This window comes from Balaenoptera borealis (assembly GCF_965194805.1).
Source record: "Balaenoptera borealis genome assembly, chromosome: 10".
Lineage (NCBI taxonomy): Eukaryota > Metazoa > Chordata > Mammalia > Artiodactyla > Balaenopteridae > Balaenoptera > Balaenoptera borealis.
Window position 1 is genome coordinate 83,992,074 of NC_138874.1, and position 20,896 is coordinate 84,012,969.

At 37.5% G+C, this 20,896-nt stretch overlaps 1 protein-coding gene across 10 annotated transcripts in view; it reads right to left on the reverse strand.

Annotated features, from left to right (window-relative positions):
* Positions 1 to 20,896, reverse strand: part of CPEB3 (cytoplasmic polyadenylation element binding protein 3) — a 180,159-nt gene that overhangs the window by 98,057 nt on the left and 61,206 nt on the right. For 8 of the 10 annotated variants that reach the window (XM_082339444.1, XM_082339443.1, XM_082339448.1 and 5 more), the window contains 2 exons: positions 12,704 to 12,863; positions 4,678 to 4,734 (listed from right to left, as the gene is read on the reverse strand). In XM_082339444.1, the coding sequence (XP_082195570.1) occupies positions 4,678 to 4,734; positions 12,704 to 12,863 (217 nt within the window). The remainder of the gene's footprint in view (positions 1 to 4,677; positions 4,735 to 12,703; positions 12,864 to 20,896) is intronic. The other 2 variants (XM_082339445.1, XM_082339446.1) reach the window with 1 other exon arrangement.

The following is a 20,896-nucleotide window of genomic DNA, read 5'->3' on the forward strand; positions in this document are numbered from 1 at the left end:
AGATTCACACAAAAAGAGACAGTAATATACTCCAGGACAGCCACTCTAGCCTATTAGTGATTTGTAGGTGTGCTGTCTTAAATTCCATCAGGAAAACCTCTATCTAAATACAAACAATGTAGGATATGTTTTGGAAGTCTAACATGCAAAGAAAAGGAAATTTTTAAAAGGCAGCACTATGGCTTCCCTGGTGGCACAATGGTTGGGAGTCCGCCTGCCAATGCAGGGGACACAGGTTCGAGCCCTGGTCCGGGAAGATCCCACATGCTGCGGAGCAACTAAGCCAGTGCGCCACAACTACTCAGCCTGCGCTCTAGAGCCCACGCGCCACAACTACTGAGCCCACGTGCCACAACTACTGAAGCCCACGCGCCTAGAGCCCGTGCTCCACAACAAGAGAAGCCACCCCAGTGAGAAGCCCGCGCACTGCAATGAAGAGCAGCCCCCGCTCACCGCAACTACAGAAAGCTCACGTGCAGCAACGAAGACCCAACACAGCCAAAAATAAATAAATTAAATAAATTAAATAAATAAATAAAATAAAAGGCAGCACTAAAGCTCTGATACAAGCAATCATGACAGCAGTTCACCTGAGCATTATCTATAGGCCGCTATGCTAAACTTTACAAGATTTATATATAGCCACTTTAGTGATCATTATCTTGATTTTACAGGTGAAGAAACCAGAGACAAAGAAGTTAAGAATGTGGCCCCAAGGTCATACAGCTTCTAAGAAGTGGGACCAGATCTGCTAGATTCTAAACAATGCTTTTCATGGCTATGCTAATTTACTGCTCATCTTCAGGCTTCACAAGCCTTCCAGCCTACTTGGAAGATACCTCCCTGAAGCTGAGTGACACTATCCCTTAGGCCACACTGCTCCCCCTGTTTCCCAAGTTGTACTCATCAAGCAACTTCCTGATATTTCACTGTTTTTCCCATTCTCTACTTGAAAAAAGAGGAGCTGACCAGTCAAAAGGAATAAAGTGGATATACTCAGCAGTGATTCTCCTAGAGTAAATCACAAGACCAGGCATTCTGGTTTTGAACATTAACTTGACCATAAATTTGGTCACTTGACTAATGATGGAACACCAATATCCCTTTCTGAGGATCATCATAATAGAGGAAAAAGCACCAAGTCAGGCATCAATCCCATGCAAGCCCGCAACTGCTAAACTCAACTCTATACCTAGAGTGCAGGTATACACACACATGCACACACACACAAAACCCACAGACAATCAAAGAAACAAAAAACACAAACTACCCTTAAGTGTTAGAAAAAATCTCGCTGATAAAACTACTACAGATATAGCTGGAAGCACTCTCATAGTCTCCTTCCTTCTCCAGCAGGAAAAATAAAAATACATTATGCAAACTTCTAGTGTCTTTGGTGTAAGGGTGAAGAGGATGAAAAGAGGGCATTATTAGAAAGTTAAGAAAAAATACATTAACAGTTTAAATGGAAGGGGCATACTGTTTCAGAACTAACTATATTTTGGAAATAGCAAACAAGTGGCAGATCTTACTGATGGATCAGAATTTCTTCCCATCTCCACTTCTGTATTCTACAATACTTGAGGACTAAAATTTTCGGTAACAGCCAAAATTTAGATGTGTCTCTTAGTTTCCTCCCCAAAGGTTGGCCTGCTAACTCTTACTAAATTCATGGTCTTGAGTAGCAAAAATCAGGAGAGTCTTTGGCTTTACACAAATTTTGCTAGCCTTTCCACACCCTAAATGTCTACAGGTTTACTGTTTTCTACAGTTGGTTTCCTACCGTCTTCTCCCAAGCTCCATTTTCTGGCTTCTAGATGTCATCAGCAGTGGTGATTCTGAGAGGAAGGTATAGGTGGAAGACATGCACTAGGAACACCAAAAAACGGGAAACTGGCCCATTCAAAGTTGGGCAGTAGTAATGAGAAGTGAGAATGCTCACCCTGACACCTCTGTCTGTCTCATCAAGTCAGGAGAGCTCACAACATGGTATTTTCAGGAGAGATTTGGGTTTGGGTGAGATCAAGGAAGTGAAAGAATGGGAGATTTTTTGAAGACATAGTGAATGGCAGCATTATGAACAGAGTTAGGAAGCATCAATTTTGCATACCAAAAACAGTTAATAAAAAAGGAACTACAACTGTCTCACATTTTCTTTTTTAAAAAATTTAACCCTTGACTCAATTCTTTTAAATTTTCTTAGCCAGTATCTTCTTGTCTGAAAATATAGTTCAACTTCAACCCAGCCCCTTTCAATAATTGCAAATTCTGAATTAATGAAGATTTAGTGATTTGTGACCTCATCTATATGAAGGTTGAGGGAAAATAAGAAGGACAGACCAGTCACAGGACACTAACTGTTGAGCTGAAAAATGGTAGGCATAAAAGGGAAGACAAAAAATACATAGGTGTGTTTGTGCATGTGTTACATATATATGTCACCAGATGGACTGGGCCCAACTACACAAAAGGGGAAAAAAGCTTTATCACAGCAAATCTGTCAAAACCTGTAGACCTCACAAGTATCTACCACGGAGGATATTTTGTTTATTCTGATCAAGTCAAAGTCAACTTTGAAAGAGAACTGACAAATGCAAATGTCAAACCCCAGTGGTTTTTACGGTTTACTTTGAGGAGCCTATAGGGCAGGACCCACAGAGTCATTTGAAGATAGGTGTGCTCTGGTATCTGCCATAATGTTGAAATATGCGTAACTCATCAACACTTGATATAGATATTGGCAAAATGACCCTTTTGGTACTTTAAAAAATATTACAACATCACAGAATCTTCATTCTGAAAGCAATCATTAAGATGACCTAATTCAGTCTCCTCATCTGTAAGGATGAAGAAATTTCAAGGCTGAAAGGGGGATTTAAACAACATGTAAAAAGTGGAAAGAACATAAATGAAATCTCTTATTTAAAAGCAGAGATTAAAGAGAATCAAATCAAAGAGAATCAAAACCTTTTAAAAACAAAAGTGTCCTTTAGCTTCATTTTTTACATGGAAAATCATAAATTATATCCTCTCCCTCTTGCAGAAGAGGACTTACACCACGTCAAATTAGGTCTTTTCTAAAATACACACTTATTCCTGCAGGCAGACACACTATCATACTGTTCTTTTCTTTTACATTCATTTCTAAATCCCATCATCTAACTGAAGTGTTTTCACAAAGCTTCACAAAATTGCTGTGGCTCGGCAAGTTAAGCATGTTTATTAATCCTCACCTCAAAAATACCTGCCTTCTAGAAAAAAAGTTAGAGGTAGAAGAATCTAACTGTAAAGTGATCTTTCTTCTAGAAATTAGAAAATAGAGGTGGATAGTCTGGAACTCCCATTGTTTCCAAGACCCTCAAAAAGAGGAGATACTAGCTGTTTAGAACAAAATATGCATGGAGTGGATTAGGACCTGCATTATCAAACAATGCCAGCAGTGCTGGTTCTTACCAGTGCTCCTTGGAAGGTAGGCTACATGTCAGAACCAAAAGAAATATGGAATATATATTTTAGAGATAACCTAAAGTACGCCCTAAGGAACACTAATGGCATTTCAACATCCTTACTCAAGCAAGAAGAAAAGGGGTAATATTGTAAACAACCGTAAATTTACCCAGCATGTCTTCCATGTGTATTGAGAGTCAGCTTGTATGTCAGGGAGGATGAGAGGGGACAACCTGATATCACTCATTTGATAGAGGAGAAAACTTATATCCTGAGGGATTCAATGGCTTGTATGGTCCTTCAGACAAGGGACAATTTCCATTTAGAGACTGTTCTTCTGCAAAGCTATTTGGTCCATAGACACTAGACTAGGAAGGAGAGTTGATGCCAGCCAGATATTTCTTGCAGTATTATTTAATACAGTGACTTTCTGGCTAATAAGGTTTTGATGCTCCAGAACCCAATCCAACAAGTATACTAACAAAACCATTTCTAAGCAGCAAAGCTATTGCCACTATTCCTATGCAAACTCCACTAATGGGAAACCCCTTATATGTCCAGTTTGAAGCACCTGTTGGCTATCTACCACAATGAGAAAATTCTGAGTTACAATACGTTGATTTATTTATTCACACTCTCTAGCCCAGTCCCTCTCTATCATCTCCCTCCTTCTTCCTCCCCTCCTTCCTCCCCCCTACCACAGTGGTATTATACAGCAGGGGTCAGCAAAGTTCTCTGTAAAGGGCCAGACAATAAACAGTTTAGGCTTTTTTGTCTCTGCCACTGTAGAACAAAAGTAGCCAGAGACAATCCATAAATGAATGGGTTTGGCTGTGTTTCAATAAAACTATTTACAAAAACAGGCAGGCGGTGGGCCACATATGGCTCACAGGGCTGTAGTTTGTCAACCCCTGGTTTACAGTTCTCAAACTTTAGCCTGCATCAGACTCACCTACAGAACTCGGTCATACACAGATTTCTGGGCCCCATGCTTAAAGTTTCTGATTCAGCAGATCTGTAATGGGGCCTGAGATTTTGCATTTTTAATAAGTTCCCAAATGATGCTGATGCTGCTCGTTCAGGGTCCACACTTTGAAAACCACTGCTATAGAATAATGGTCTACGCTGCACTCAGTGAAGGCTGAAATGTAATGAACAGCTGAGAAAGTGGAAACTACATGCCGTAGACTTGACTGCCAATTTTACAGAATATTTCATATGAAGACTTACTGTTAAGTGCCATAATATTATCTGTTCCTGGATGATGAAAATTTATTCCCATGCGTCCTAAAAAATAAAGTAATTTTACTTTAAGCACAAGGCATGCTTAATATAATCATAAATACATTGTACAATATGAACATTACAAAAAACTAAACAGATTAATCTATAACAATGCTATCAAAGGCCACAGCAGTTAAAACAGTTTTAAATCAAGTCACAAAACATACACGTGAAAAATCTTAAAACAAAGCTAAAGTCTCAATAACAACAAAGAAATAAAACAAAACAAAAAAGAAGCTTCCATTATAATAGGAAAATTTAACGCATTTCCCACATTCCAATTTAAACATGCCAACTCCCTGGATTAAGCATTTTATTTAAACAATTTATACTGCCCTTCAAATTCAAGCAGCAAAATAATGAATTCAAAGAAGTATATAAACTTGAAGCTTAGAGGGAATTAAAAGATAAAGGTTTCATGGTGGCTCAAAAATGCAACATAATGATCAGAATGGCGACCAGAAGAAAGATGTAAAATTTATATAACAGATATAGTGGGGGACAATGACCGGCCTAAAAATTTAGGGTTCTTGTGCTGCCCCTACCACTCATTAGTTATACGACCTTGGGCATAATGCTTGTGTCCAGACCTTTGTCCTTATAGTAACAGGGGGCTGGCTGCTTGTTTTGTCTGCCTCCAAACGAACAATCATTTTTACATTTTTAAAGAGTTGTAAAAACAAACACAGAAATTAAAAAACAAAGAATAATGTGCAACAGAAACTATATGGCCCACAGGCCTAAAGTATTTACTCTCTGGCCCTTTACAGATGGTGCTTGCCAGCCTCCGTTCTATAAGATGACAAGTCTGAATAAGATGTTTCAACTAATAGCCTCCAGGTTTAAGAGCAGAAGATGTATTAATTACTTGGGAAAAAGGAAGATGTATTAATTATTTGTGATTTACTTATCATATTCTGAGGTATTCAAACTAAACAATAAACAACCAGTCACTGGAAAGTCTGCCTAAAAAACCCAATCACTGCCGAGCAGAATTTAAGGAAATGGCACATTGAGAGGGTCTTTCAATCTTGACCTAGGAATATTCAGATATGGGTGTTGTTCCTATAAACTAGGGATGTTCCCTAAACGTTCTCAGAATAATACGGGTTATCAAGAAATCCAAGCAAGCCCAAATTTAGCTCATTCAACTTCTTTTATTTCCTGTGCTACAATCATTTATGGTAAAGAATTATGTAGTTTACAAGCACTATACCAAATAATAGTTTTTATATGTTTCTGGAACTACTTATGTTCCCTAACGTTAAGGGGTGCCCCTCTCTGTAGTCCTCTAGAAGCTGGATCCTTTTTGTACTCTTTCCATCAGGTCTTGGGACTTTTCAACCTGGAAAGATGAAACTGAAAGGAAGCTCAGTAGTTTTCTAATTATCATCCTCTATCCTACACCGATAACTTCCAATTCAGTCTTTCTAAAGATGCGGCAAAACAAGAGCCTTAGGCAATGTTTTGTAGATGAAGGCATCACTACTTGCTGAAAAGCAGAAAATTTTTTTGCCTTTCCTGGTATCCTTCCTAATTCTGTTGGCCTCTTTGACTTTAATGATCTCTAGATCAAGATCATCAACCAAAGATTTTATAAGAAACTCTAGTTCAATGTCAGAACCATCAGAACCAGTTACTTAAATGTAATATAATTTTTTCCCAAATTCTTTTTAGTAAACCACTTATGGCTTCTTTAAGCTACTTTCTCTACCTCTTCAAAAATTAATGTTTAGATTATAAAATACAATATATTTTCATTGGAGAAAAATTAGACAATACAGAAAAATGAAGAAAACAAGATCACCAATCAAAGACAAGCTCTGCTAACATTTTGATTTATAGCCTGCCAGTTTAGGGAGTATATATGTATAAAGGTTTCTTTCCTAACATTAGGTTTATTTTATAATATTTTAAAAATTTAATATATGGTATGCCTTAAGTTTTAGTTATTATGGGATTTTGAAGGAGAGAGAAAATACCAACAGCAAAAGAAAAACTGACTCCAAATTCAGATGAGGCCATTTCTTTTTTCTTCCTTTTGTCCAACAAATACTGCTGTTTAATCAGCTGTGAAAATAGAAATCAAGTGTGTGACATCTGGTGATTTTTGTTAATGCAGTCTGGTGCTGCCAGCGTGACATTTTGTCACCTGTCCACGGTCTGCTATTTTTAAATTGTTCTTGTCAGCTAGCTATCTTTTAAGTATAGCGTAAAATATAAGGTTTCGAAAACTGGAAGGCATACTTAGTTTTACTGAGTTAAACGATGCTGTGGAAATCTGAGACCGTGTCCCACTTTCCCCACTGCACAAGGCCTGATAAATGGGGGTGGGAGAGGATGGAGGGGGAGGTTGGAGAATAGGGTTACATATGGCTATTCAGACTCTAAAAATCACAGTCTCATAAGCTCAATTCATATTCATATTTAAGATGTCAGTTATAAAAAATTGCCTCTACTGTTATTCAAAGTTTCAGAGTCAAACTAAACCCATACTTTTATATGTCCAAAATAAAAACTGTTATTTTTATTAATTCGTAACTAATTATGAAAGTCACCTCTTCACTTCTGCAATTCCTTATGAGATAGGGAGCAACTAATCTTTCTCTAATCATCCCCACATGTTCTAAAAAGTCAAGTCCTTTGGAGACTTTTACATAACAGAATGTGAGTGCTGTGTTCTAGAAAATGTTATGAGACAATGCATATTCTACTAGATTCTATTTCCTACTAATTTTCTCTATAAAGTTGAAGAGACAGTTCCTCAGAAAAAGTATCTACAAGGTACAATAATGTGATATGTAAGAATACAATAAAATGGTGTTTCAAATTCCTTTTAAGGAAAAATTATGAAAGTATGGTACTATAATATTCGAAATGTGTTCCAAAGAACCACGAAGCAAAAAAGGTGAGCTTTGACCTGAGGTCAAATCCTTGTTTCTTTGCATACCAGTTGTGAATAATTTTTGGTATGTTATCAATTCCTTTGTGCCTACATTGCCTCATTTCAGTCTGTACTCTAGAACAATTAAATCAGAATTTCCAGAGGTAGTGCCCAGGATTAAAGAACCCTTTATCTTTTTCTTACTCTCAGGTGATTATAGTGCTATACTGAAAGGATCACTGGGCAAATTAATGGGAATTACCTATAAAAACAAAATCACTCAACTTCTATCTGTTGTCTTCCCTTTTGTGTAGAAGAGGAACAGTGACTTCTTGCTAACTTCGAACCTGTGCCCTAACAGTTTCTGGAATCTGCAAACTTTTATACAAGGCAGACGGATATGGGCCAAAGGGAGGTAGTACAAAATTAGAACCGGAGTAATAATTCAAGTACGTAAAGAGACTGTATATTTTTCTAAATAAACTAAATGGAATGAAGGTGCACTTTTTCTAAAACAAGGTGACCTCAACCTTCCACAAAAGGGACCAATTTTCTGAAAGGCTCTATAATACTAAATTTAAATTATGATGAATAAAGAAAAATGCCTCTATAATACCAAGGGGATGGCATTATTTCTTCCAAGTTTCTGTCAATTTAAATGTTTTAAAGCACTATTATCAGAGGATAGCTGCTATTTTTTCCCAGATTCAGTATACATTTGAAAAACAAACCCTTTGATATCAGTTCTCAACCGACACCTGCTCTTTTCATTTTTCAAATTTCAGTTCCATGAATGGTGAAGGAAGAGAAAATTCAAATATACAAAAATGTTTCATCAGGCACTACCCCCAAGTGCCCAGCCAAGCCTACTCTTCTGTTATAACAGGGAGACTACACAGGATGAGAGAAGGATGATTCCTTCCTGTTTTTTGCCAAGGACTGTGCTATATTGTACTACCCCAGCCAGGCAATGGGACCTTGCTTCATAATGTCACCTACCCTGCCCAATGCACTGTGTTGGGTTTTCCCTATTATTCTTCTCTCTCATCACTTTGTCCTCTTTGAATAATAATCCCAAGAGACGGTATGAATAATCAAACCTTACGTCCCTGGGTTTTCAGAGGGGTTCCCCAGTGGCTAGGTGAACCCTCATCATTGGTAGCAAGTCGGGGGACAGCTGTAAGGAGGGTGCAGGGAGGAACATTTTCCCCTTTCCTAATCCTAACTCTCCCGATGCCAGAAATCCCCCTAATCCTCATAATCATGAGGAGAGTTGGCTTTCCCTGAATCCACTAGAAAAGAGGGCAGAGGACAATTCTTCCCACCCAGGCCTCACTCATACCTCTACTGACCCAAGGATTTCTGTACTTAGAAAAGAAATAAGGGATAGTTTTCATTAGTTCATCACCCTTCTCAAAACCCTCCTTCTCATTTCCTGGAGACATTTTCTCAAATGAACGACAGGAGAAGTCATACCTAAGGTATGGTAAGAGACAACAGGTAATTATTAAAATGTTATTCTGCTACAATCAAGAACTGTAGTTTGAGATCTAAGAAGCCCCCCCAAAATTAGTTTTTATTTTATTTAAATTAAGTTTTGTTTAAATAAGGGTTCTGTGATCTGAGCAGCATTGCAGAAGACATTCCTCAGGGTTCTGTGAAGAAAGCTCAGTTTGACTTTTTCTCTACATTACTTGACATTTTTAACATGGGGAGGAGGTTTTTTTTAATTTTTAAAATTTTAAAATTTCCTACAAACATCTTTAAGGCTGACCTAGTATAGGTAGAAATATGATTGGAAAACTGTTAAAGCTCTTTACTAAAACAAGTTTTATTACTTCCTAAACTTCCTATTCTGTCATTTCTCCCACTAACCCTTTTTCTGCCTGAATCAAGAGAACAGTTGAATAAAGGGATTTCTTATGGAATACATTTATATGATGAAATATCACTGTGAACTTATTTTCACCATGTTCACTTTAAGTACATCATGAAGTACTTTTATTTTTCATGAATGTGATATTCTACTTTATTATACTTTCTTTACACTATTCAGGTATAAAATTTTGTAAAGCCAACAAAACTTAGGAGGATTATTTTTCTTTCTCCTTTAGGTGGTTTTTGATAATGACAGAATGTTTATCCTTCAATAATCACTACTTATATCTATGGCAAATACACAATTTTGACAACTTGCATTCGAAAGCTTTCAACACTTAGCTGCAGTCTAGCTGGAAGGAAGTAAATCCTGTAGGGATATAAAGGTTTACTTTATTACCCAGGCCAGGCAGTAGGCACACCACTACCACTGCTGGTAAAAAAATCACAGATAACCTCTGAGCAGTTTCTAGTGTCAGGGACTTTATCTCACCTTCACACCCACTCTATGAAGTAGGTGCTTTATTTTAATGATGAAGACACTAAGGCTTTGAAGAGGCTAACTAATTTATCTAGATCAATAGCCAACTAAAGGCAGAACCAGAATTCAAACCCAGGTTTGAATGACTGCAAAGTCAGAAAGGCTGAGTTGAAATTTCATTTCCTATACAGAGAATATAAAATGTCTGGAAGAATATTAATAAAAATAATAATCTTTGTTATCTCTAGGTAGTAAGTCTCAGGTGGTTTTTTCACTTTCCTTTTTGTCTTTTTATGTACTACTTGAATTTCTTACCAAGAGCAAGAATGTATTATTTTCTAAAGAAAACCTAAATCCATAGAAAAACACCAAAACAAATAAGCACACAAAAAACCAATGACTCTCTAACTTGAATTTTAAGACCCTCAAAATAATGTTCAAGTAAAACAAGAGGATATTAAAGCTAGGAGGAAGAACAGGATGGATAGGGGGAAGTGTTTCTGGACAGATTCATACAGAAGCCATGTGGTAGTTCCCCTATCCTACTACCTTTCTCTTAAAGCTCAATTCACCTAGACATTTACATCTTTTGAGCCAGAGACCCTCTCTATGAATTTACCTTAAGAAAAAGCTACATGCAAGAACTAATCCATGGCAGCATTACCTATAATGGTGAAAAAGCTGGAAACAACCTAAGAGTCCAAAGTTAAGGTCTATCAATAAATTATAAAGACAAGGTAAAAACATAATGTTTATTATATGGAAAATTTTTTAAAATATACATCATGACAATGTTTCTTTTATTTTTAAATTATCTTTTAATTATTATAATTTGCTCCATTTTTTAAAATCAAATATTACTGAAAATCTTTCCCTTAAAACGCTAGCATCATAATTATGTTTTTAGAAGTAATAAGGATCAAACACATGGTGCCATAAACCAAACGTAAAAGTCTCCCAGCTGCAAAAGGGAAGCCTGAAGTTCAAACACCCTAACCAGGGGACAATAACAGGGTGAGGTAATTGACCATGGGAAGTAGTCCATTCATAGGAAATCAATGTGGGTGGTTGTAACCATACTCAGGCTGTAAAAAAGTACATGTTAAGTGCCTTCCAACTTATTAGGACATATTATATCTATAAGTACAATTCAGAAGGCTTTTATAGATGAAACCTCACATTTGCAAGTGTAGTGGAGAAATTTATGCAGAGGTAGTTGGACGTAAAATAAAAAAGGGGCCATCACAAGTAGAATAAGGTATTTACATTATCCCATAGTGAGGTACCCTCCTTACACTTTGACAGTGCTACTCTCAACAGGGCAGAACAGCTCCTGCTTAATCAATATTCACAAAATTCTAGAAAATTATTTTACAGACTATAATCTAAGATCCTTTCATAATCTTTTATTGCTAGAAGAATACAGACCAAGATAAAACAGGTATGCATAAAGAACAAGGACTGAATATTTTAGAATAATTAGGATGGGCTTACAGCTGTTCGAGGTAGAGAAGGAAGACAAATGTAGCCTTAGAAGATACTAAAAACACAAAACAGTCTGTGAATATTGTTTTTTTTTTTTTAAACACCATTCTCACTTCTAAGTGAAATTACCATGTACCTAATCTTTACTGAAGAAAGATGTGGTAACAGTGACTAAATATAACAATGACTAAATGAGAGGCCTTTTTTCCTACTTCTGAAGGCCTTAAAATATAGCTTTTCTCAAAATCTTTTATTTTCTTCATAGCCTGTTAACTACTTTCTTTTCACTGGAAATTGAGGAAAGCAGCAGAAAATCATGAGTATGACAAGAAAATGATGAAATAGATTTTTGGTGTGGCATGAGGAAATGACTATCAGGTTCACAGTCAGTCATACCCTATATAAGAGCTTGAAGAGAACCAGAGGGGATCAAATTCCTCACAACTCTAGAGGACATAAGGGTTCGTATAAGACGGGCATCCTTGTGGCTAACGCTTCCAGTTTTCAGATAGTTAGTCTCTAAACCCAAGTACAGTGGCTATTTCCACAGAAAATTTCCATTTCAGTATCTTAAAATATCACAGGGCCCTGGAAAAGTCCTATACCGCATAATAAGAACTATCTGTAATCATGAATGTAACATCAGCCTCTATCCTGAATTTACATGGGCTCTAAATATAGGAAGTCCTAATACAGCTGACCTTGGGACTTTCTGCCTTATATTTAACCCAAAACATTTTCCTTGTGTTTAGCCTTAGAGAATGCAAAGGGTCACTGTCTGCTCTTAAGTCTGTGTAGCGATATTTCCTACACTAGGAAAGTGATTGTATTTTAATAAAATGAAACCCTTTTCTACAAAGTTTTCTGAAGTAGTCTTTGGAGATTAAATCTCATACTTCCTTGCAGTATACTTGGACTTAAATGAATTATCCAGGTTCAGCTAAACATTTCAAATACACAAAGCCCAAAAAACTTGGCTGCTGGTCTCATGCTATAAACCACGACCTCAGCTACCCAACACGTGCTTCTGCCAGACATTATGATTAAAGCAAACAACCTTGATTATGGTAGGTAGCTGAACCCAGGTTTAAAAAAAAATCAACTTTAAATACATTCCACAATGCTTTACAGAAGCAAACAAAAACAAACAAACAAAAAAGAAACAAAAACAAAACCACAATTATTAAAAAGCTGATTTTTGTTTAAAACACCAAGCAAGGAATGGACATATGAATATTCCTAACCTGCAAAATGATTCCTCCACATTATATCAGCGAAACTCATTGGTGGGCCACTGGGAGGGTAGTGTTTACCTTTCAGAGGCTCATGATCAGTCCTTATCATATCCATTAAGGAGTTCTCCAACGAGTGCAAGTTAAAAGTGTCATAGGGCCTACTCCGGTCCTAAAAATAAAAACAGAACAAGACAATACATAAAATTACTTCATAAAATTAATAATCATATCATTTGCTTCTTGCCACGGATTGATGACATGAATCAAAATTCCAGGTAGTTTTAATAACACATTCTTTTCATTAAGAATAATGACTTGGGGGCTTCCCTGGTGGCGCAGTGGTTGAGAATCTGCCTGCCAATGCAAGGGACACGGGTTCGAGCCCTGGTCTGGGAAGATCCCACATGCCGCGGAGCAACTAGGCCCGTGAGCCACAACTACTGAGCCTGCGCGTCTGGAGCCTGTGCTCCGCAACAAGAGAGGCCGCGATAGTGAGAGGCCCGCGCACCGCGATGAAGAGTGGCCCCCGCTTGCCACAACTAGACAAAGCCCTCGCACAGAAACGAAGACCCAACACAGCCAAAACTAAATAAATAATTAAATAAATTAAAAAAAAAAAAAAAAAGAATAATGACTTGGCAACATTAAGTTTAATACGAGTTTCCATAATTAATTAAATTGTATCCTTTACCCTAATAATTCTTTAATATATATGTCCCAGTACTTCAGACTAATTTTCTCTCAAATGAACTAAAAAAGTAAATTCAAAAGGAAGAGTCAAGTGAATTGGTTTTGCCCTCCACCCTTCACCCCCTCCCTCTACTATCAACTGAATATTCTATTCAAATGAATAGAGATCTTTTTTTTTTCCCTAGAGGAAGACCATAACTAAGAACTCTCAGTCTACAAACAGAATCACTTCCCTGAAAAATCAAAAGGTGACTGTAGTTTCAATGTAATTTCATTGGGTATCTTTAATAATTATTACTGATAAGTTCCATACATTAGATACACTTTATAAAAATTAAAATGTGTCCAAAGTACTAAAACTACCTTTTGAAAAGCACTCACATGAAAAAAAACTTTAACCCAAGGTAGTGTGATTTCATGATGTTAGATTCAAAAACATTTTGAAAACAGAGAGCTAACACAAACTAAGTGAAGAAGAAAATTGTTCTACTGCATTTCACTGAAGCCCATGGGAGACCATCACCTACAAATTATTTTTAGTAGTCTCAGCCTAAAAGGAAATGCAGTTCATGGCCTAACTTAATACTATAGAACAGCAGATTTAGTTTGCTTTTGCTAAAGAAAAGCAATACAGTCATAAACATCAACAACCACACCAAATCAAACCACAGCAATGAGAGATTATTTTCAGGGTCTTGAAAAGTTTATCCAGTTTTGCAAATGACCACTTATCCTCCCCTATGAGCAACAGAATAACAAAATGACTGCCTTGATGAGCAAAAAGGGATACAACAGGTAAAAATCTCAGCTACAGTGATCATTTTCTAGTTTAAGTCTTAAAATCTTGGGAGGCTGTTTTCTTCCGGCTTCTGGAAAGCATGGCTGTATATCCATCCAGGGAGGCAGAAAGGAAGGTGGCATTTCCTCAGCTCTGAGCATAGAGGAGGAACCCAGAGGGTTACTGAATGAATGAATGCAGTAAGTTTGGACGCAGGTCCGAAGAAGAGCCCTGAACTGAGAACCAGAACGCAATAGTGCTAGAAATACAGTCAATTAGGAGCTTTTGGGTACCTCATGATCTCTAGTCTGTGCCTGAAATTCCTCCCTTTATACAAATGAAAGGATTGAGCTAGATTATTTATAACATCCCTTCCAATAGTATACTTTTTTTTTTTTTTAACTCACACATGAGGAGTAGGGGTGGAGGGCACAGATGTTATCAAATGCCACAGAGAGATATTCCATTTTTACAAGCCTTTAACGCACAAGTGTAGGGCTGGGCCCTGGTGATTCAGTCCCTGCTTTTAAGTAACTGGTAGAGGGAGACATAACCAATTAAAATAAGAGTATGACAGGTGTTTTAACAAAGGAATGTATACAATACAATAAAAACTAAGTCACATCTATTTCTTAAAGAACATATATTTGTGTGTGTATAATAAATTTTTTTAAAAATCACATTCTGTAAAATCCTAGGTGTCTTGAATCTGGACCTGTCATTTAACCAGGCGTGAGGCTTGTCTTAGTCATTCTCGATGTCTTCGGTATTCTCATTGGTAAAATGGGATCTTTCTTACCTGTGAGGATTAGGGTGAAATTACTTAAGTATTCATTTTACTCACATTATGTTTGACAAAAAGCAAGTGCTCAACATTTCTTTCTTTACTGCTGCCCCCCAACTCCTTTCTACCCATTTTTTTTCCTCCACCCCATTTTTTTTCCTTTTTAACTAACACTCAGCAGTTACCTATCTCTACTGATGGGTAAGAAGGAGACATGGAATATTTTCTTTGGTTCTCCATTTTGGTCTCTATATAACTGAAGAAGGTCTTTCCTTTTGCCTTTAGGGTCTTGCCGCTGATCATTTGTTTTGCTTTGGGTTCAAGTTATCAGTGGAAACTCCAATTACTTACGGAGTAAAGCTGAATTTCCAGAAATGCAAGTTTGTACCCGTAAGAATGAGTATCACATTCTTTGTCCAAAGAAAAAGCCAGAGGTAAAAAAGTGTGCTGATGAGTAGTCAGAATGACAGCCTATTTCTGGCACTGACAATCCCAGAATGTGTCTAAGTGCCTTCTATCATACATATCCACACTTCTAACTAGAACCCTGCAGAAGTGGGACTATTTCCAAAAAGGCTGATGAGGTGAAGGAACTATAAAAAAAAGGCTGTTTGGAACTATAAAAAAAACTATAGTTTTTTATAAAACTATAAAAAAATCTGGCTGATTTTAGTATCTTTCCAGCCAGAACAGTTTATTTTTTTCATTTAATTCTTGATATTATCCTTCAAGGTGGAAAATAACATACTCCTTTTACACAAGGAAGGTAAGGTTCAGAGAAGATTCAAACGTGGATCTGACCTCCAAGCCAATATCTAAGGAGTATAAAAATCTGTCCAAAGAAGTTAATCCAATCCATATAGGACAGTAAATGAAAGCCCTATAGAAGCATAGCATTGCATCTAATTATCAATGAAATAAACTTCCTGGCAAGGTGGTAGTGAGTTCCTGTCAGAAGACTAACAGATATTAGATGACTACCTGTCAGGAAAATTGCAGGGGGTATTTGGAGGGGATTCATGTAATTGAAGTGGTTCCCAAACCTGTCAGACTATTAAAATCACATGTAGAATGGTTAAAATGCAGGTCCCTGGGCTCTGGCTAAAACCAACTTAATTGTAATTTTAAAAGAAATTAACGTCCTGGTGATTCTTATGACTGGCTAGATTCTCGAGAGCCACTGGACTGGATGATTCTTCAAGTTAAGCCTTTACATTCATGAATCTGATCATAAAAATGGGACAGTAAAGTGAGGGGAGAGACTAGATAGCAGCAGGAAATAAACAAGCCCGGCCACTTTGCCAAGGGTCAGCTTTGCAGTCTTCCAATTGATTGTGGATGAGAGAAGCAGGTGGTGGCCTAGTTTTTAAAAGCACAAACTTTGAAATCAGACATCTAATTTTCAAATTCTGGCTCTGCCACTTGCTGGCATGTCACTCTGAACAAGTTTCTAAGCCTTGATTATCTACATTTATAAAATGGGGGTGATAATAATTCTCTTTTTATGGTTATTTTCAGCGCTATATGACAAACGTACAAGGGGTCTGTACTGTGGTGGCTACTGGAATATTAGGGAAAACACAAAGAGACTTCTGTGATGCCACCTCAGACTACTGGAACATAGATTTTAGAACCCAGAGGTTCATGGATGCTAACCTAACAGGGTTCACTAGTGCTCAGCAGATGAAACATGTGAAATGCACAATAGAATTTGCACAGGCTTCTTAACTGAACAAACTTCAATAAGTACTGAGAGACTTATTTTCTCACTAAAATTAATTCTATCTATGCTTCATCAATTTATATTTGCATACGATTCATCCTTCTTAGTTTTGTAAGTAGTCAATGTTGCTGAAATAACTGATTAACTGGCAAGAAAAAACAAAAAAGACAGAAAAACTAAAACATCTGCAGTGAAAGTCAACAGAAATTATGCATAGAGAAAACAAGTCCGCAATTTATCATTTAACAGCAAAGGTTACAAGTGGCAAATAATCATTTAAGGTCTTTCTTTTTCATAAGTTTTGTTTCCAGGTATAGGGAATAACAAATAAGGAAAACATCTTTTAAGTGTGTTTTGAACAAGCAAACACATCAGGAAGTATTAGAACATGTATAAATAATGCTTCCTATTATTGACTCTTCTCTGGAGATAACGAAGGACGGATGTCATCAGTCAGATGTACACAAAGGCAGCCACCCCCACTATATAGTTCATTAGGCCTGCTTTCCTTCTTCCCCTAGCTTGACTTAATATTTATAAATTTATCAAGTACTTAATATGTGCCTGGCGCTGTTCTAAGAATGCTAAATGTATTCCCTCACAACTCTATGAGGTAGGTAACTTTTATCCCCGTTTTATAAATCAAGCAATAAAATCTTGAAGAGATAAGTAACTGGCTCAAGGTTACAAGGCTAGTAAGAGGCAGAGCCAGGACTCAGCTAAATCCAGACTGTGCTCTTAAGGACTCCCCGTGTACTGCTTCCTTGACTTCCTCCTACTCCCTTCACCTTAAATGCTTTTCACAAACACCCACTTCAGCCTCATACTGACACAATCAGAGACAGGACTCTTTGATCCCACCCTTCCACACAGGCAACCTAACCCTCACTTGCCCTTGGTCAATGACCCTTGTTCTACTGACAACCAGTTAAATTCAAGTAGTTGCTTGATCTACCCTCCAGGACAGCCCCAGGCCTGCCTCTACCAGCCCTCACCTGCCTTTTTCTTGGGAGAGAAATCCAGGACCCTCTTCTACCCTTTCTGGCTTATCCCCAGACATTTCCTCTCCTAGAGATATAAGGTCAAAGCTGCAAGGAGCCAAGAACATCTGAAAAAAAAAAAAAGCAGCTCTGGAACCAAATGATAAAATTAATCATGGTTATATAACTGCTCAAAGTCACAAAGCCGGTCAGAAATCAGGATGTGAACCCAGGTCTGTGACTTTCAAGTCCACACCAGTAATGCTCCAATGCTCTACACTGATCAGTTGCCGTGTGTCCCATGAACAATGGGGGCTTGGCTGGGAACAAAGGGGCACAGACAAGATCAAAACTCAAAAGGAGGACAGATGTTTGAAAGGGTTAGCAAAGGATAAATGGGGTTGTGAAATGATACAGAAAAAAAAGAGGAGGAATTCCTGAAGGAAGGTTTTTCTATTTATCATATGGCTCCAATATATGTACATACGGATAAAACATTTCAAAGTTAAGTGTATTCAACCCATAAAAGAGAATTAACCCACAAAACTAGTCATTCCTGAATTTCTACCCTACTGCTTTTATTTTCTAACTAGTTTACATTACTTGAAACTATCTCAATTCCCCACCTACACTATAAACACTGTTTAAGGGTAATGAATATTCTTTATCTATTTTTAAATGGATATTTAATTACATAATTAAAATATGAACGTATTCTTCTCAAACACACACACACACAAAGAATATTACAGAAAAAGCAAAAGTCTCCAATCCTCCTGCCTTCTTGCACTCTCTTCAGACCACTATATACATTTGGCACATATTCTTTCAGATGTTAAAAAAAAAAAAATATATATATATATATATATACACACACACACACACACACACACATATATATATATATATATATATATATATATATATGGACACAGACACACATATACATAGAAAATATATATTGTTTTATGTTTTTTCCTAAATGTAAAAATATGCATACTGTTCTGCAACTTGCTTTCTTTGACCAAAATTGTGCTTCTGAGGTAAGGTCCCTTTTAATATATGTTCTTGCCTCTCCCCCACCCAACTATACACACATGCCTCCTACAGGGTAAATGCATAGTGAGTATGTTAAAAGAACAAAGTAATCATCTCAGTGTATATTCTATAAAATAATTTCTGATTTCGAGATTTCTTTCCTATCCCCCAATTTCCTCAAAATTTCTGTTCTGCTCCTTTAATTGCATCTCTTCCATGCTTGGTCTATTTTGGCACAATCGTTTCCTGATCCCTGGTTTCTATGAAGGACACCACTACTAATGAAACATAAGGATCTATAGAACCTGCCAGCCCTGAGTAAAAATCAAAGAGGCAATATATCCAAAAGATCAACATGTAGTGAGTTCAAGCTCAGAATATGCTTAAGAGTACCAGAAAGAACAGACAAAACATTTAATAACAAATACTATATAAGGGCAGGAAACAGTTAGATGACTAGTAATATAAAATTTCTATGTATCACAAAGTAGAAGTCTAGGAATTTATAGCTCTAAACCAATTACTGCTGTTATTTGTCAGAACCTATCAAAAGCATGAGGTTCCTGTATCAAACTGAACTTTACTATAGTACCGAGCAGCTTGACAAACATTTGCCCGAAGATTAAAACCTTTCCCAAATAAAAGAAAATCAATGTCGCTAACCTATGGGGAAGAGAAAAAAAAAACTTTTCAAATGCAGATTTTCATCCCATCTTCAGTAGGTAGCAAGTCCTTCAGTCAATGGTAAATTTTAACCATCCCAAATGAGACTATCATATTTGTAGCTCTCTGGAAAACGTGATTGTAGACTCTCCTTCAGTCCCTTAATAGCAAGCAAATGCTCCTTATAGCCAACCTAAAGTCCTTACAAAGTTGAACTCTCTCTTGCTTTTCTGTCTTCAGAAAAAAAAAAAAAAATTGATCAGCACCTGCTATGAATTTTAATATTTTTTAACATTATTGTTAAACCCAGTCTTCCATGAAAGAAATTCTCAAGAATTTAGAGGATATAGCCATACACAAAGAAATCATGACTCTCATCTTTTTCTTCATGAGAATGACTTCCAATCACTTTAAACTTTTTATCAGATCATATTTTTCCTTGCTGTATAACAGCAAATGAAGCTAAGGTTCTTGAGAAGTTTTTAAGAAAGCAAAAAATAGTTTGACCTGCTCTGATGCTCAAAAATTAGATGAGCATGACAACTTGAGGCACGACCCAGCAATTTCACATAGTCTCTTCCCGCTTCATGCCACCTCCAATCTTCCTTCACAGCTCTTCTCAATTGTTTGCCACACAGGTCCGATAAGAGGCCCAGTTTATCAAACACAGGGAAACATGGCTCTTGGAATCTTATTCACCTGAAATGACCTTCATACTGAGGCCAGATCTAGCTGGGTGAATGCTGAAGGGGTCAACTGGACAAAAAGTACAAATGCCTATTGCTACCACTTCTGACCGTGGTAAACAGTTCAGAGCTAAGTACACATGCACTTTTTTTTTTTTAACATTTATTATTTATTTATTTATTGTGGCACGCAGGCTCCAGGGTGTGTGGGCTCTATAGTTGTGGCACACGGGTTCCAGAGCGCCTGAGCTCTGTAGTTGCGGCACGTGGTTTCTCTAGTTGAGGCGCGTGGGCTTAGTTGCCCCGCAGCATGTGGGATCTTAGTTACCTGACCAGGCATCGAACCTGCGTCCCCTGCACTGGAAGGCGGATTCTTTACCACTGGACACCAGGGAAGCCCCCATATGCACTTTTATTTATTTATTTATATAAATTTATTTATTTTATTTATTTATTTTTGGCCGCAGTGGGTCTTTGTTGCTGTGCATGGGCTTTCTCTAGTTGCAGCGAGCAGGGGTTACTCTTCGTTGCAGTGTGCGGGCTTCTCATTGGGTGGCTTCTCTTGTTGCAGAGCACGGGCTCTAGGCACACGGGCTTCAGTAGTTGTGGCACATGGGCTCAGTAGTGGCTCACAGGCTCTGGAGTGTAGGCTTAGTAGTTGTGGCGCACGGGCTTAGTTGCTCCATGGCATGTGGGATCTTCCTGGACCAGGGCTTGAACCCGTGTCCCCTGCATTGGCAGGCGGATTCTTAACCACTGCGTCACCAGGGAAGCCCCCCATATGCACTTTTAAGAGGAGTGATTATACAGTTTAGCAGTGTGTGAGGTAAAAGGCAGAAAGCCAGACCCAGGATGGACTC